Source organism: Bubalus bubalis, chromosome 6 (genome assembly GCF_019923935.1).
Source record: "Bubalus bubalis isolate 160015118507 breed Murrah chromosome 6, NDDB_SH_1, whole genome shotgun sequence".
NCBI classification, from domain to species: domain Eukaryota; kingdom Metazoa; phylum Chordata; class Mammalia; order Artiodactyla; family Bovidae; genus Bubalus; species Bubalus bubalis.
In genome coordinates, this window is record NC_059162.1 from 67,196,626 (window position 1) to 67,214,456 (window position 17,831).

General features: G+C 38.8%; 1 protein-coding gene across 5 annotated transcripts in view; it reads left to right on the forward strand.

The window, feature by feature from the left end:
* Positions 1–587: 587 nt before the first annotated feature.
* The window catches only part of PIGK (phosphatidylinositol glycan anchor biosynthesis class K), a 144,292-nt gene continuing 127,048 nt past the window's right edge, over positions 588–17,831 (forward strand). For 4 of the 5 annotated variants that reach the window (XM_045166122.1, XM_044944834.2, XM_006068416.4 and 1 more), the window contains exons 1-3: positions 588–727; positions 4,347–4,400; positions 11,017–11,108. In XM_045166122.1, the coding sequence (XP_045022057.1) occupies positions 635–727; positions 4,347–4,400; positions 11,017–11,108 (239 nt within the window). In that variant the 5' untranslated portion in view covers positions 588–634. Of the gene's footprint in view, positions 728–816; positions 1,081–4,346; positions 4,401–11,016; positions 11,109–17,831 lie in introns of those variants that run through there. The other variant, XM_045166123.1, reaches the window with a different exon arrangement.

Below are 17,831 nucleotides of genomic sequence, written 5' to 3' on the forward strand. Positions count from 1 at the left end.
ATGAAGCAGCATAAATTCTTTTATGTCATGCTAGATGCAAACTAAATGAATATAATAAACATAATGGAATGAATACACACGATTTATTAAATCCTCAGACTCTAAGATGTTTTAGCTCTATAATTACAAAATAAACAAAAATGTAACTAATTTCTCCATGTTCATACGTTTAACAGATAATAGACCCCAAATATAATAGTTGGAGCGCTCACCCATGTTTTCATTTGCAATTGATCCAATTAACCACCTTTTTGTACCCCAAAGCTTACTCCTCCACATCACATCATGTTTCATATAGTCAAAGAATGGGCAACACTAACCAAAAAAGGAAATAATAGCTTCTTAAGGTTTATAGGCTCACAGTTTTTCTCCATTGCTTTTCAAAAAAGTTTTAAAACGCCCATTTTATAATACAAAACCTGAAAATTTACTTCAAGGGTCAGACTCAGTCCCTGCTACCCGGGAAACGCAAGGACTGCGGAAAGCGCGGGCTTTTGAGAGCTGGCGAGGGGGCCGCTCTCTAGGAGGCGGGGCAGGTGTCGCAAAGAAAAGGAAAAAAAAACTATGCAAACCCCGCCCCGCGCTGCTTTACGGCACTCGCCCCGCCTCTCCGGGTGCGCTGAAGCCGGCAAACATGGTCGACATTTGTTTTCTCAGCCAGGGTTTGACTACCCTGGCAGGGTTGTTGCTCTTACCCTTCGGCAGCTTGGCCGCTAGTCAGATCGAGGTAGGAGTCAGGCCCTCTGAACAACAGGGCCCTGCGGGGGACAGCTGTGTTGTGGCCTTAAGCGTCCAGCAGATGTCCGATACACAGCCACGGAGGGAAGCCTCCTGGAATCACCCATCAGCCTCTTATTAAGATGACTGTGCTGTGGGGAGGGTGTCGCAGGGAACGGGAGAGGACGGTGACTGTCTGTTTCAGCCTTTTAAAATGGCGAATGAAAAGAATCAAGTCCTGGGCGGCGGGAGAGGGCCTGATCCTTTGCTCCGAAGAGCGTGCAGTCGCTAGTAGGTCAGCTCTAGAGAGCCGCGCCTACGTCCCAGCTACCAAGCTACAACGCTCTACTAGGAATCAGATGGGTACAGTGTTTTATTTTTGGCTCACACTAAGTTCTGGCCAGATATAAAGCCTTTACTCTCCCCTGTACTCTGATAATACCTTCGTCCAGTTCTGCCGCCTACATCTCTAACATAATTTTTCAGAATAGCAGACGTTTGAAAATTTGTGTCCAGAGTTTTATATTCGGACCTACCCCACCTCCTGTGGGGTTTCTCCTGTGCTGGAAACCTAGGATTAAAAAAAAAAAAATGAACCCTTCTCTTTATTTCACATTTTAATCATCACTAAATTCTGTATTCTCAATATTTAAAATTGCTTTCACTTCTTCAGTTCCACTCGCTTGATGCAGGCCCTCGTGTTTTCTTGCCTAGACTATTTCAGCAACCTTATCTTGTTTTATTCAGGCTTCCAAATTCCTTCTCTTTAGTCTTCATCAAAGTAAGTTTGATCAGATTATTCTTCAGATTGCATCCTTTCAGTGTTTTTGCACGGAGTAAAGTGTAAACATCATGATCTAGTCTCTGCCTACTTTCCAGTCTTCATATAGGAGCCCATTCTCCCCACCATCTCAGACGTTAGTCAGTCAGTTCAGTCGCTCGGTCGTGTCCGACTCCTTTCGACCCCATGAATCGCAGCACGCCAGGCCTCCCTGCCCATCACCAACTCCCGGAGTTCATTCAAACTCATGTCCATCGAGTCGGTGATGCCATCCAGGCATCTCATCCTCTGTCGTCCCCTTCTCCTCCTGCCCCCAATCCCTCCCAGCATCAGGGTCTTTTCCAATGAGTCAACTCTTTGCATGAGGTGGCCAAAGTATTGGAGTTTCAGCTTTAGCATCAGTCCTTCCAATGAACACCCAGGACTGATCTCAGACCTTGAGCTTAGACTAATGCTGAAAGCTTTTTAAATATGCAACTCTACCATTTTAAAAAGAAAGCATGCATGCTTTCTTTATATTCATGAATTATTGCTAATTTATATATTCACTATGAAGCATGTTGTCTAGATAATATAAATATGTATAGAAATTCTATTTTTCTTATATATTCTAGCAGATTATTCTGTATAGTTTGTTTTGGATATTATTACTGTTTTTTGTAGTTATATAGTTGTGTTTTTTTTACATTCTGATGTGTTGTTCTTCCTGTTTCTTTGTTTGCTTATTTACTAAAATGCAGTGAAAGCTAACCCCTGTAGAACCTTTCCCTATTCTGTATTTTGCATTTACTGTTGTACTGTGTGCACTTGGCTAGTATAGCTCTCATCTATCATATTATAACCCATGTATACTTTGTACTCACTATTATTCCATCATCTTTCATTTATAGGGCAATAGCTGCCTGCTTGGTCTGCCTCAGGTCATTCTTTCTTCAATCCAGTCGGTTCTCCAAGCCTCAGACAGCGTAACTTTTAAATACACAGTCTGACCATGTCACCTATATATACCTTAATGTTGTTTTAAGGATAAAGAGCCAAATCTTGGTTATGACCCATAGGCTCCTGCCTGCAACTCTGGTTTTATCTCCCCTCTCTCTCTTTAAAACTTCTAGTTATGCTAATCTTCCTTTTAGTTTCTAGAACCTTTAAGGTCCCTTCTGCCAATCGGGTAATGTTCTCTCTGTCTGGAATTATTCTCCCTCTCTATCTGTTGAATCGTCACCCAAATCTCTCTGGAGAAACCTCCCCCGCCATCCCTGCTGGGCTCCCCCTCCCATTCCCTGATCAGGCCAGGTCCCCCTGTTATACTCTTTTATGATACTGTATATCTTACCTTTAGAGAATTTGTAGTGTGTCCTTATCTGTTTGATGTGTGTCTAGTAACCTCTCTGGAGGCAAGTACTAGCACTGTTTCGCCCATTGTTGTGTTCTGAGCATTGAGAACAGTAGCTGGCGCGTGGTACCCAATGAATGTGATGAATGAATGAATGTTATATTGTAGTGTAATGTGTTAGCATGCTTGTCTTTATTGACCTCAGGGATTCTTGAGAGAAAGCAGCATGCTTTTTTTTTTTACATAGTACCTGGCACATAATAGGTACTCCACTAACCATATGTGGATTGAATAACTTTGCAGTGTCTATATTATTTTAACAACCACAAAAGAGTTTTGACATCTCAATTTTTTTTCACTGAAGTCTTAAAAATGTGAGAATTTCGGAGCTAGAAGGGACATTAGAGATTATTCGGTCAGCTCTCATTTCAACATGAGGAAAATCAAGTCCAGAGAGCTAAATGACTTAGTCTAGTCTCACAGCCAGGTAAGGGATAGGATCTGGGCTGAAACCCAGATCTTCAGATTCCTAGGTCTCTAATGCATGTTGTTTTCTTTAGCATCTGTTCAACTATTGAGTAGTTTAAAAAGAGATATATATTGGGTTGGGTTGGCCAAAAAGTTCATTCTGGATTGTCCATAAGCCATAACAGGTATATATATAACACAGACACATGCACTCGAGTGATTTTTTAATTTCATTCTTCTGGAAATTTTCTTCCTAGCTGAAAATTAAAAGAGCTAATATTTGTTTTGTAGTTATTATTTTCCAATCACCATTCCTACATTCTGTGTGTCAGATAATGCTACCATTTCATAGATGGGGAAGCGGAAGCACAGGAAGTTAAGCAGCTTTCCTAAGTTTATACAGCTAGTAAGTAGTAGGGTCCAGATTTGAATCCAGGCAGTCTGATTGTTTTCATAATTAATGCTGTTTAGGAGCAGATCTGAGATCATTATGGTTTATATTCACTGTTATTTTAATGCATAATAAAAATCATATTCATTAGATGTCTGGATGGTACTGGATGTGGAGATTTTTAATGTTCTCTGATGGCAAATGTAATTAAGATTTACTCTAACAGATAGTAAAATGGTACATGGAAGTATGCTAGAGAATGTATTCAATCAGATATATTGGTGAGTTCAAATAAAACAATAGGAAGCATTCAATATTCATTCCTATTCAGCAGGAAGGATATTGTTATGTGTAGAATGAAGACATGAAATAAGTCATTCACAATTTAAAGACTGAATGGAAAACTGGAAGCATATGAGGAAGAGCTGACTGTATTTGAGATAAAATGTTTAAAAACAGCCCCTCTCACAATAACCCCTCAAATAAAATTATTTTGTCTTTCATACAGTCAAATACTAGAATATTTATAAACTTGTGTGGTGATGACTTATTGTTATTGTAACTAAAAATTCCATGTATCTTAACTGCCCTTTATCAGTCTTTATTCTGGGAAATTTGACTTTCTTCTAATCTTTTTGCTATTATTTGATTACTAGGATCAAGCAGAGCAGTTCTTTAGAAGTGGCCATACAAACAACTGGGCAGTTTTGGTAAGTATTCTATAAAGGTTTGCCTTGTTTACATTAGATATATGTCTGAGAAATTTTGTGTGAATCAAATTCTTAAGAGTAAAATTTATTTCTTGTAACAGAAATTATGGCTATATTTAATTGACCACATCAACTAATAATATTCTTTGCTTCCAATATATCTGTCAAGTGGTGATGTGTAAATAAATAGAAAGATAAGCTAGAGATCCTGTTGTTAAAGGAAGTATTTTATGAAGTGTAGTGGTATTCTAATGACAGAAACTAGTAACTTACGTTGAATTTTTCTTATCTATAATGTTAGTTTATAGAAACTCTCTACTTTGGCTATTTTCTTAAAAAATTTTTTATTTTTTGTTTACAAAAATAAATGATCATTGTAGAAAATTCAAGTTATACAGAAATGTTTAGAAGAAGACAGATTAATTTTATGTTATTGTGATTAAATAGAATAGTAACATGTCTCATGACTCATTTCCTTGTTGTTCAGGTTCATGACTCATTTTCTTGTTCTTCAGGAACAAATACCTTTTATATGCTACCACCTCATAAGAGATTTTATAAAGGAATTGAACAAAAGCTGCTCATGATAAGAAGAGAGGTTTTAGTGATCACTTAAATTGGGCAAAACTGTGAAGTAGCAGGCCATGATCCACCAGTTTGAGAGGATAACTTGTTTTGTAGAAAACTAAAGTGTTAGTTGCTCAGTCGTGTCTGACTCTTTGTGATCCCATGGACTGTTGTGTACCAGGCTCCTCTGTCCTTGGGATTTTCCAGGCAGGAATACTGGAGTGGGTTGCCATTTCCTTCTCCAGGGGATCTTCCCTACCTGGGAATTGAACCTGGGTCTCCCTCATCGCAGGCAGATTCTTTACTCTCTGAGCCACCAGGGAAGTGTAGGAAACTTAGGAGCATTTCCAGTTAGTCTCTCTATGGAAATTCTTAAAAGAGGGAATAACTGCCTATGTGCAGACAGCTAATTTTGAAAAGGCTCCTTTAGAATAGAAGCCTGTTAGCGTTAGCTTATACCACACACATATTAAACTCTTCCTTGTTCTGGGAACGTCCATGTTCTTGAAATAGCCCCTCTCTAATCTCAGCAACCTGGGTCTCCGTAGAGAAACTGAGGGTGAAAAAGAATTATCACTGAGTATTTCACAACTGCTGTTCTCATATTTGTGCAATATTTTACACATTAATGGCTTCCCTGGTGCTCAGACGGTAAAGAATCTACCAGCAATGCTACTGGGGAGATCTGGGTTTGATCCCTGAGTTGGGAAGATCCCCTGGAGAAGGGAATGGCCACCCACTCCAGTATTCTTGCCTGGAAAATTCCATGGGCAGAGGAGCCTGGTGGGCTGCAGTCCATAGGGTCACAAAGAGTTGGACATGACTGAGCAACTAACACTCTTACACGTTAACTCAGATTTACTAGAGTGAGACTTCAGTAAATTGTACTTTCTTAAATGGAAAATTATGAAATTTGACCAGGAATGGCTGAGTTGAAAGTATAAAACATACATTTCTTTCATGTTATTTCATTCAAATTAAATATATATATATACACACACACACAAACGTGTGTGTGTGTGTGTATATATATTCCAACTACCCCTCCCCCCTGACCCTCCTAGTTTGAATTAGTTTTAGTCTTGACTGGATGACTAGAGGTAAATGAAATGCCCCTTTGCTCTTGTAATATGACTGAGAAAACTTTCCACCAGAGGGAGATAGAAGAAAATTGGATTCCATTTTAGTTTCAGGATCTGCTTTGATTAAAACATTTTTGTCTCTGTTTAATAAAAGTTATATAATCCATACTCCTGGTGAAAAAAAAAATACTGATGGGTAGTGATTTTGTTTCTATCTTTTTTGGTTTTGGTTTTTGCTAATATAGGCAATAGGATAGTGAAAATCCTTGAATACATATTTTTGCATGCTTCAGTTCAGTTCAGTCACTCAGTTGTGTCCAACTCTTTGCGACCTCATGGACTGCAGCATGCCAGGCTTCCCTGTCCACCACTGACTCCTGGAGCTTACTCAAACTCACGTCCATTGAGGCGGTGATGCCATCCAAGCATTTCATCCTCTGGTGTCCCCTTCTCCTCACACCTTCAATTATTCCCAGCATCAGGGTCTTTTCCAGTGAGTCAGTTCTTCATATCAGGTGGCCAAAGTATTGGAGTTTCAGCTTCAGCATCAGTCCTTCGAATGAATATTCAGGACTCATCTCCTTTAGGATTAACTGGTTGGATCTCCTTGCAGTCCAAGGGACTCTCAAGAGTCTTCTCCAACACCACAGTTCAAAAGCATCAGTTCTTTGGTGCTCACTTTCTTTATAGTCCAACTTTCACATCCATAGGTCAGATCAGATCAGATCAGTTGCTCAGTTGTGTCGGACTCTTTGCGACCCCGTGAATCGCAGCACGCCAGGCCTCCCTGTCCATCACCATCTCCCGGAGTTCACTCAGACTCACGTCCATCGAGTCAGTGATGTCATCCAGCCATCTTATCCTCTGTCGTCCCGTTTTCCTCCTGCCCCCAATCCCTCCCAGCATTAGAGTCTTCTCCAATGAGTCAACTCTTCGCATGAGGTGGCCAAAGTACTGGAGTTTCAGCTTCTGCATCATTCCTTCCAAAGAAATCCCAGGGCTCATCTCCTTCAGAATGGACTGGTTGGATCTCCTTGCAGACCAAGGGACTCTCAAGAGTCTTCTCCAACACCACAGTTCAAAAGCATCAATTCTTCGGCGCTCAGCCTTTTTCACAGTCCAACTCTCACATGCATACATGACCACAGGAAAAACCATAGCCTTGACTAGACGAACCTTTGTTGGCAAAGTAATGTCTGCTTTAGAATATGCTATCTAGGTTGGTCATAACTTTCCTTCCAAGGAGTAAGCGTCTTTTAATTTCACGGCTGCAGTCACCATCTGCAGTGATTTTGGAGCCCAGAAAAATAAAGTCTGACACTGTTTCCACTGTTTCCCCATCTATTTCCCATGAAGTGATGGGACCGGATGCCATGATCTTTGTTTTCTGAATGTTGAGCCTTAAGCCAATCTTTTCACTCTCCACTTTCACTTTCATCAAGAGGCTTTTGAGTTCCTTTTCACTTTCTGGCATAAGGGTGGTGTATCTGCATATCTGAGTTTATTGATATTTCTCCCGGCAATCTTGATTCCAGCTTGTGCTTCTTCCAGTCCAGCGTTTCTCATGATGTACCCTGCATATAAGTTAAATAAACAGGGTGACAATATACAGCCTTGACGAACTCCTTTTCCTTTTTGGAACCAGTCTGTTGTTCCATGTCCAGTTCTAACTGTTGCTTCCTGACCTGCGTACAGATTTCTCAAGAGGCAGATCAGGTGGCCTGGTATTCCCATCTCTTGAAGAATTTTGCACAGTTTATTGTGATCCACACAGTCAAAGGCTTTGGCATAGTCACTAAAGCAGAAAGAGATGTTTTTCTGGAACTCTCTTGCTTTTTCGATGATCCAGCGGATGTTGGCAATTTGATCTCTGGTTCCTCTGCCTTTTCTAAAACCAGCTTGAACATCAGGAAGTTCATGGTTCACGTATTGCTGAAGCCTGGCTTGGAGAATTTTGAGCATTACTTTACTAGCATGTGAGATGAGTGCAATTGTGAGGTAGTTTGAGCATTCTTTGGCATTGGCTTTCTTTGGGATTGGAATGAAAACTGACCTTTTCCAGTCCTGTGGCCACTGCTGAGTTTTCCAAATTTGCTGGCATATTGAGTGCAGCACTTTCACAGCATCATCTTTCAGGATTTGAAATAGCTCAACTGGAATTCCATCACCTCCACTAGCTTTGTTTGTAGTGATGCTTTCTAAGGCCCATTTGACTTCACATTCCAGGATGTCTGGCTCTAGGTGAGTGATCACACCATCGTGATTATCTGGGTCTTGAAGATCATTTTTGTACAGTTCTTCTGTGTATTCTTGCCATCTCTTCTTAATATCTTCTGCTTCTGTTAGGTCCATATCATTTCTGTCCTTTATCGAGCCCATCTTTGCATGAAATGTTCCTTTGGTATCTACTGGAAAAACCAAACTTTGACTAGATGGACCTTTGTCGGCAAAATAATGTCTCTGGTTTTTAATATGCTGTCTAGGTTGGTCATAGCTTTCTTCCAAGGAGCAAGCATATTTTAATTTCATGGCTGCAGTCACCATCTGCAGTGATTTTGGAGCCCCAAAAGATAAAGTCTGTCACTGTTTCCATTGTTTCCCCTCTGTTTGCCATGAAGTGATGGGACCAGATGCCATAATGTTAGTTTTCTGAATGTTGAGCTTTAAGCCAACTTTTTCACTCTCCTGTTTAACTTTCATCAAGAGGCTCTTTAGTTCTGCACTTTCTGCCATAGGGGTGGTGTCGTCTGCGTATCTGAGGTTATTGATATTTCTCCCGGCAGTCTTGATTCCAGCTTGGGCTTCATTCAGCCCAGCATTTTTCATGATGTACTCTGCATAGAAGTTAAATAAGCAGGGTGACAATATACAGCCTTGACATACTCCTTTTCCTATTTGGAACCAGTCTGTTGTTCTGTGTCCAGTTCTAGCTGTTTCTTCTTGACCTGCATACAGATTTCTCAGGAGGCAGATAAGGTGGTCTGGTATTCTCTTCTCTTTCAGAATTTTCCAGTTTGTTTTGATCGACACAGTCAAGGGCTTTGGCATAGTGAATAAAGCAGAAGTAGATGTTTTTCTAGAACTCTCGCTTTTTCAGTGATCTAGTGGATGTTGGCAATTTGATCTCTGGTTCCTCTGCCTTTTCTAAAACCAGCTTGAACATCTGGAAGTTCACGGCTCCTGTACTGTTGGAGTCTGACTTGGAGAATTTTGAGCATTACTTTGCCAGTGTGTGAGATGAGTGTTGTTGTGTGGTTGTTTGAGCATTCTTAACATTGCCTTTCTTTGGGATTGGAGTGAAAACTGACCTTTTCCAGTCCCGTGGCCACTGCTGAGTTTTCCAAATTTTCTGGCATATTGAGCTCAGCACTTTCACAGCATCATCTTTTAGGATTTGAAATAGCTCAACTGGAATTCCATCACCTCCACTAGCTTTGTTCATAGTGATACTTCCTCAGGCTCATTTGACTTTACATCCAGGATGTCTGGGTCTAGGTGAGTGATCACACCATTGTGATTATCTGGATCATGAAGATCTTTTTTGTATGGTTCTTCTGTGTATTCTTGCCACCTCTTCTTAATATCTTCTGCTTCTGTTAGGTTCATACCATTTCTGTCCTTTATTGTGCCTATCTTTGTATGAAGTGTTCCCTTGGTATCTCTAATTTTCTTGAAGAGATCTCTAGTCTTTCCCATTCTATTATTTTCCTCTGTTTCTTTGCATTGAAAACTGATCATTGATTTTACATGCTTATATGAGCTAAATCAAAAAATAAGTACATTTTAAATCTTGGTATATATTGCAGATTACCCTCTTAGAAGGTTTATATTAGTTTACCTTCCCATAAGTAGGATATGAGTGTTCCATCTCCACAGCCTTGCCAATAATATGAATTGTCAGGCTTTTGGATGGTTATCAATTTGATTTATGTTTTTAAAATTATGACAGAAGTTGAGCATTGTTAAAAATTTCATTGTCCATTTTAATACTTTTATTATGAAATGCTTGGTCTCATCCTTTGCCCATTTTTCAGAATGGAATTGTTCATCTTATTAAGTTATAATTATTTCAAGTTTTTCATTTCTGTTAGGGTTATATGGTACGTTTTTCTTTAATGTAGTCAAAAATTATAGTGTTTTCCTTATTGGATTCCAGGTCGAAAATTCATTGTAATAAAAAAGGCTTGTAGTTCCTTTCCACTTGCAGGATCGAAAACGTTTGTTATGTTCTCTGTCATTATACTTAAACCATCAGTAGAAGTATGTGATAGGAGGTAGGATGCTTAGCAAGTAGGTGCACTACCAACCAACCCCAGTCTCTGATTTTTCCTTTGGAATAGATGCTTGAGCGGGTTGACTTCTGAGGCACTGCATTACATTTTCCTTGTATCCTTGGTATCTTTTTTAGGGATCAGTCTTTTTTTTTTAAGTGTAAAGTTTGTTGGAATCATTTCTGGTTTTCTGTTCAGTTCAACAGCTTCTTTATGATGCATTCTCTTATGTGCATATAAAATCATTTTCTATGCTCTGTTTTTATCTCTATCTTACATTTTTCACAACTAAAATTAGGAAGCTATCCAGAGTGAAAGGAATAGTATATAACCTTCTATTCTGCGATGAGATTATGTTCCTTGTCTTGGATTCTAAAGAATTTAATATTTTAGGAATAAGAACATTATAGGATCACATAAATTGAGAGTAACTAAGTTGATTCAATATTTGATTAAATTCCACAAAGATTTGTTTTCTTTTAAGCTGAATAGTTTTTTAAATTTAAGTCAAGTTATGAAAGACCTCTTTCTAGGGAGGTTGGTTTTATTGACAATTCTTTAGGTGCTTTGCTGTTTGTAGGCCTGATTATGATACACTTTTTAGGCATCTCTATATCCTACTTAAAGAGAAGTAATTTTGTAACTCTGTACTTTATTTTGATTCCTACAAATAATATATTTGTTTTGATACTTTAGGTTTGTACATCCAGATTCTGGTTTAATTATCGACATGTTGCGAATACTCTTTCTGTTTATAGAAGTGTCAAGAGGCTAGGTATTCCTGACAGGTAAGAATTCTTAATAAAGCTTAACTCTGGGCTTCAGTGAAAATTGCCTTTAGATGACTGTTATTATATTTGTGTATTTGTGTTATTTTTGAAAAACATAAAGAAACCTAATTTGAAGTTATTTTGTTATTGTTACAGCACACTGTCATGTATAAAGTAGTTTTAACTTAAGACTGTAATGGCAAATTATATAAAACAGCAGTCAATAAATACTAAGGTAGGAAGATTTGATAAAGTATAATTGTTCAGTGTCCCTTATTTAATTATTCAGTGCCTCAGTCTGGGTTTAATTGTAGGTAACAGAAGGCAATTCTGACTGATTCAAGTAGAAAAGATGTTTATTGAAAACATATTGATTAGTTTACCAATTTGCTGGGAGGGTTGAGCCTTTGAAGAGTCAGGAACAGGAGAGACTACGTAACAGAAAAGGCATGTCTAAAAATCATAGCATAAAGCCAGTCTGATGACAGGAATGCAGCCTCGAATTGCTGAAGGCCGGAGAAGGCAATGGTACGCCACTCCAGTACTCTTGCCTGGAAAATCCCATGGATGGAGGAGCCTGGTAGGCTGCAGTCCATGAGGTCGCTAAGAGTTGGACATGACTTCACTTTCACTTTCACTTTCCACCCTTATGCATTGGAGAAGGAAATGGCAACCCACTCCAGTGTTCTTGCCTGGAGAATCCCAGGGACGGGGGAGCCTGATGGACTGCTGTCTATGGGGTCGCACAGGGTTGGACATGACTGAAGTGACTTAGCAGCAGCAGCAGACTCAGCTACTACACAGCTGCCACTGTTGCCTTTGGAAACTTAATGTTGCTACTGCTGCCAGAATCTGACTTTTGTTGTCCCAGTTTCTTACCATCTCCAGCTTTTAATTTAGAGTACTTGATGGGAATGTCACGTTGGCAGAGCATAGATTAAGTGCCCATGTCCATGCTGCAGGGGTGACGGGAAGAAGGACTATGTGGCACTGTTGGCTTCTGTATAGGGAGGGGCCTCTGCCTTCTGTGAAGACTCATAAAGGGGTATACTCCCTAATTCTATTAGGGAGCTCAGGTACTAAGCAGAGCTTCTACACCTCCACCTACGAATATCTGTCCTCCACCTTTGGTTTGTCAGATATGATAGATCTATTTTGGCTACTTCAGAAGCAGTCATAGAAGAAACTGCAGTCAGTTTGGTTACTTAAGTGTGATTCATCTAGTCCTATGGTTCCTCTCTACCATGTGAGGCAGTGTGGAAGGAGCTTTGCAGTTAGATCTGAGTTTGAAATCTGGGTTCAGTGGTTCAGTGGTGATTTCGGTTAGTCACTTTGCCATACTAAGCCTGTTTCCTTGGCTATTACCTGGTGATGGTTCCACCTTCTTTGCAGGACTTAGGTACTTAAAATACAGTGAATAGAAATATATATAAAATGCTGTAGGAGCAGAAAGGAAGCAGTGCATGACTCAAGAAACAAATTTACAATCTATGTCAATAGATCATTTTAACCTAACAAGCTGACAACTATAGCCTATCACTGTAACTATAATTTAATTCCTGTATTTCATCTGGAAATTAAGGCATCTTGGTAATATCACTTTTAAAAAGTACATTAGGTCTGGGAAAGGATGATTTGTTATATGAAGTTAAGAATTATTCTTGTCATTAGCTGATTACTGTTATTTGTTCTCTTCAAATAGGTGTATGTGGTTAATCTGTTGATTTTTAACTGCTATTGCTTCTATACCAAACATGCTCCTCCAGGGAATTACTATGCATTAGTTGGCAGTAGGTTTCACTTTGGTAAATGAATCTTTGGCCTGTCTATTATTCATTTGTTGTTGTTTAGTTAAGTCATGTCTGACTCTTTTGCAACCCCATGGACTGTACCTGCTGGTCTGCTCTGTCCATAGGATTTCCCAGGCAAGAATACTGGAGTGGGTTGCCATTCCGTTCTCTAGGAGATCTTTCTGACCCAGGGATCAAACCCACGTCTTCTGCATTGACAGGCGGATTCTTTATCCTTGAGTGACCTGGGAAGCCCCTTATAAGTTATTAGGTTTTTATTTTAATGATTTAAATTTTAGAAGGACTGAACTGTACAAAAAAGATCTTCACGATCCAGATAATCACGATGGTGTGATCACTCACCTAGAGCCAAACATCCTGGAATGTGAAGTCAAAAGGGCCTTAGGAAGTATCACTATGAACAAAGCTAGTGGAGGTGATGGAATTCCAGTTGAGCTATTTCAAATCCTGAAAGATGATGCTGTGAAAATGCTGCACTCAATATGCCAGCAAATTTGGAAAACTCAGCAGTGGCCATGGGACTGGAAAAGGTCAGTTTTCAGTCCAATCCCAAAGAAAGGCAATGCCAAAGAATGCTCAAACTACTGCACAATTGCACTCATCTCACACGCTAGTAAAGTAATGCTCAAAATTCTCCAAGCCAGGCTTCAGCAATACATGAACCATGAACTTCCAGATGTTCAAGCTGGTTTTAGAAAAAGAGGAACCAGAGATCAAATTGCCAACATTTGCTGTATCATCGAAAAAGCAAGAGAGTTCCAGAAAAACATCTATTTCTGCTTTATTGACTATGCCAAAGCCTTTGACTGTGTGATCACAATAAACTGTGGAAAATTCTTCAAGAGATGGGAATACCAGGCCACCTGATCTGCCTCTTGAGAAACCTGTATGCAGGTCAGGAAGCAACAGTTAGAACTGGACATGGAACAACAGACTGGTTCCAAATAGGAAAAGGAGTACGCCAAGGCTGTATATTGTCACCCTGCTTATTTAACTTACATGCAGAGTACATCATGAGAAACACTGGGCTGGAGGAAGCACAAGCTGGAATCAAGATTGCCGGGAGAAATATCAATAACCTCAGATATGCAGATGACACCACCCTTATGGCAGAAAGTGAAGAAGAACTAAAGAGCCTCTTAATGAAAGTGAAAGAGGAGAGTGAAAAAGTTGGCTTAAAGCTCAACATTCAGAAAACTAAGATCATGGCATCCGGTCCCATCACTTCATGGCAAATAGATGGGGAAACAGTGGCTGACTTTTATTTTTTTGGGCTCCAGAATCACTGTGGATGGTGATTGCAGCCATGAAATTAAAAGATGCTTACTCCTTGGAAGGCAAGTTATGACCAACCTAGATAGCATATTGAAAAGCAGAGCCATTACTTGGCCAACAAAGGTCCGACTAGTCAAGGCTATGGTTTTTCCAGTGGTCATGTATGGATGTGAGAGTTGGACTGTCAAGAAAGCTGAGCGCCGAAGAATTGATGCTTTTGAATTGTGGTGTTGGAGAAGACTCTTGAGAGTCTTTTGGACTGCAAGGAGATCCAACCAGTCCATCCTAAAGGAGGTCAGTCCTGGGTGTTCACTGAAAGGACTGCTGTTGAAGCTGAAACTCCAATATTTTGGCTACCTGATGCAAAGAGCTGACTCATATGAAAAGACCCTGATTTGGGGAAAGATTGAAGGCAGGAGGAGAAGGGGATGCCAGAGGATGAGATGGTTGAATGGCTTCACCGATGCAATGGACATGAGTTTGGGTAGACTCCGGGAGTTGGTGATGGACAGGGAGGCCTGGCATGCTGCGTTTCATGGGGTCGCAAAGAATCGGACATGATTGAGTGACTGAACTGAACTTAACTGAAGGTTTAAATGATTTGTTTAAAGTTTTAGAAGAGTTTAAGCTTTAGATGGACTTCTTAGAAACAGAGTATAACCATGGTGTGTATTTTATATATTAGGTTTTTCCCAAGGTTTCTGAAGAATTTTCTTATTCTTGTTTCATGCTTTCCTCTCTATATCTTTGATTATGAAGTCTTTGTTGGGGAATGAATTTGAGATTTAAATAGTTGATGATTTGAACTATTTGTTGCTTAGCAAACAGAGATCAATGGAATAGATTCTGTTTGACTTTTAACCTATTACGGTGAATATTCTTCTTCCTGATGACTTATTCCTGCTTTACTTCTACCTGGATTAAGAGCAAAAATACAATTATTAGTAAATTTTAGTCAGAAAGTAATATGCTATTATGAAATGATAGTCTGGAAACTTAAAATCATTCAGAGCAGTTTTCAGTTTTAATGCTGGAATTTCAAAATACTGTTTGAATTTATTTTATACTTTAATGAACATTTTCAAGTTAAAGCAGTATAATCCTATGTATCCTGAGAAAAATGACCGGTCACTGCATTGAATAAAAATTGAGTATAACTGTATGTTGTTTACACTGTTTGCTTTTTTAAAGGAGCATTTTACTTTGTCTTTTAATGCAAAATATTTGCATTTAGCTTTTCCATATACTTCAGTAAGAAACTAGTTCATGTCAGAAATCATTTCCCAAAACATATGATTTTGTGATTCAGAGATGATTGCCCTTTATTGTGGAAGTTCACATCAATTCCTTAGATCCTGTTTGAAATATCACATTAGTTGTATCAGTACTCTTGTTCTGATTTCTCTTTGATTTTCTGTCTGTATTTCACTTACTCTGATTGTACTGAGATATTCTCTCTGCCTGGAATAGTTGTCTATATACTTCTGGCTCACTGCTAACAAAACCTGGCTGTGATTATGAATCACTTATGGTACTTGTTGAAAATACTGATTCTTCAGCTTCACCCCTGTAGAGTCTAATTCACAAAATCTGAAGTGAATCTTAGACATCAATTTTATATGTGGTTCTGTGCACAACCAAGTTAGAAAGCACGGCTGTAGCTTTTACCTGACCTTCCAAATTGACTTTAATACTTCTTCAAAAAAGCTTTTCCTGACCTTCTTTGCTTTCATAGTATCCTTATATGTACTTTGATTATAACATGGTTACACTAATTATAGTATGTCTCCCTTATTAGATTATTAACTCTTTGAAGGGAACAAGGATTATATTTTATTTCACTTTGTACTTATAGCATCCAGCACAGTGCCTGGATAGTAGATGCTCAGTAGATGTTGGATAAATTAACTTGTGACTGGGAAATACTTTACCCAGTTCAGCTGAGTTCAGTTCAGTCGCTCAGTTGTGTCTGACTCTTTGCGACCCCATGGACTGCAGCACGCCAGGCCTCCCTGTCTATCACCAACTCCTGGAGTTTGCTCAAACTCATGTCCATTGAGTTGGTGATGCCATCCAACCATCTCATCCTCTGTTGTCTTCTTCTCCTGCCTTCAGTCTTTCCCAGTATCAGGGTCTTTTCAAATGAGTCAGTTCTTTGCACCAGGTGGCAAAAGTATTAACCAGTTAGGCAAAGCAAACACAAGTTCGTACTTTAAAAGTAAGAACATTTCTGTCTTCTAAAGTGTTCATCTAGTTTTTAGCAAATTTCTGTGTTATAAAAGACTTTTTAACACATAGGTTGTCAGAATTTTATAATACTATATCAAAATATTGATTCAGAGAGGGAATTTAATGGTTATGGGGGAAAACAAAACGACGTGCCCACAAGATCTTCATAATTGCCCTCCAACTTGTCTATTACCCTGTTCACATTTAAGTCCCAGGGTTCAGCTGTCTTGCACTTTGTGGCCGTGCTTTCTGTAACCTTACCCACCCACAGAGAGTTTGTTTTTCTTTGCTTGGTTTTAGCTTCCTGAAATATTTCACTATTTTTAGGAAATTCTGTGTCCTAAATTAATAGTTTTGGACTAAATCTCTGTTTTGCTACCTCCAGTATACTTTATATGCTTAAGATGAGGAAGAGAAAAGGAGTTAAGCAGAGGTTAGGTTCTAAAGTCAGTATGTGAAGCAAAAATGGAGCCATTTATTCTTACAGGTTTCTTAAGTAGCACATAAAGTACAACATAGCATTATCTTTCATCAAGTCTAACACAGCCAGTTTTAGAGCAATGCTAGAACAAAAATACTGTGTTCTTTTTCTTTGATGGAACATTTGATGAAGTGGTTTACTTTGGATTAAAGGACATATTATATGAAAAATATCCATATCTTTTTTAACACTAGAATCGTGATGCTCGTGCTGTGAGAGGCACAAGAGAACTGAAAGAATGTAGAATCATAGCTCCCATCTCATCTCATGTTGACTTTGGGAAATAAATGCTTGAGTAATTAGGTGGATGAAATCTGTCTCTCCTTTTATTTTTTGGCTCAATGCATAAGAATTAAGTTTATGGAGTTAAATGTGTATATAATTATTTAGCTCTACCACAAGCTGGGTGGATATGAGTTTTTATAACAATCTCTATCTTATAAATAATTTCTATAGTTAAATCCTATAGCTTTTCTTTTTTTAAAAATTCATCTTTTTATTGATGTAGAGTTGATTTGCAGTGTTGTATTAATTTCAGCTGTATAGAATAGTGATTCAGTGATGGTCCAGTAGCTATTCTGATACTTTTTTTCCCCTTACTCTGTATTTTAATAATTATATGAGATTAATATTCCTAATATAAAAGCTTTATTCTCTCCTTATCCATAAATTCTTGCAAAACAAAGTACCAGTCCTTTATTCTGGAACTCAAGGCCTTTGTAGTCTGTCTATATCTAATATTCTGATCATTTCAGTTTTTTATGCTTCCTTCTTGTAAGTCTCGGTATTGGCGTCTGTCATTGCCTTATACTTGTTCTTTCGTCTATAGTTTTTTTCCTTATTCCCTCCTTTCAGATTTTCATGTGTCCAAATTCACTTCATACATTCCCTAAAGCTTTGTTGGTCCTTCTTGTATAAATATTATTTTAATATTTCTGTCAAGGC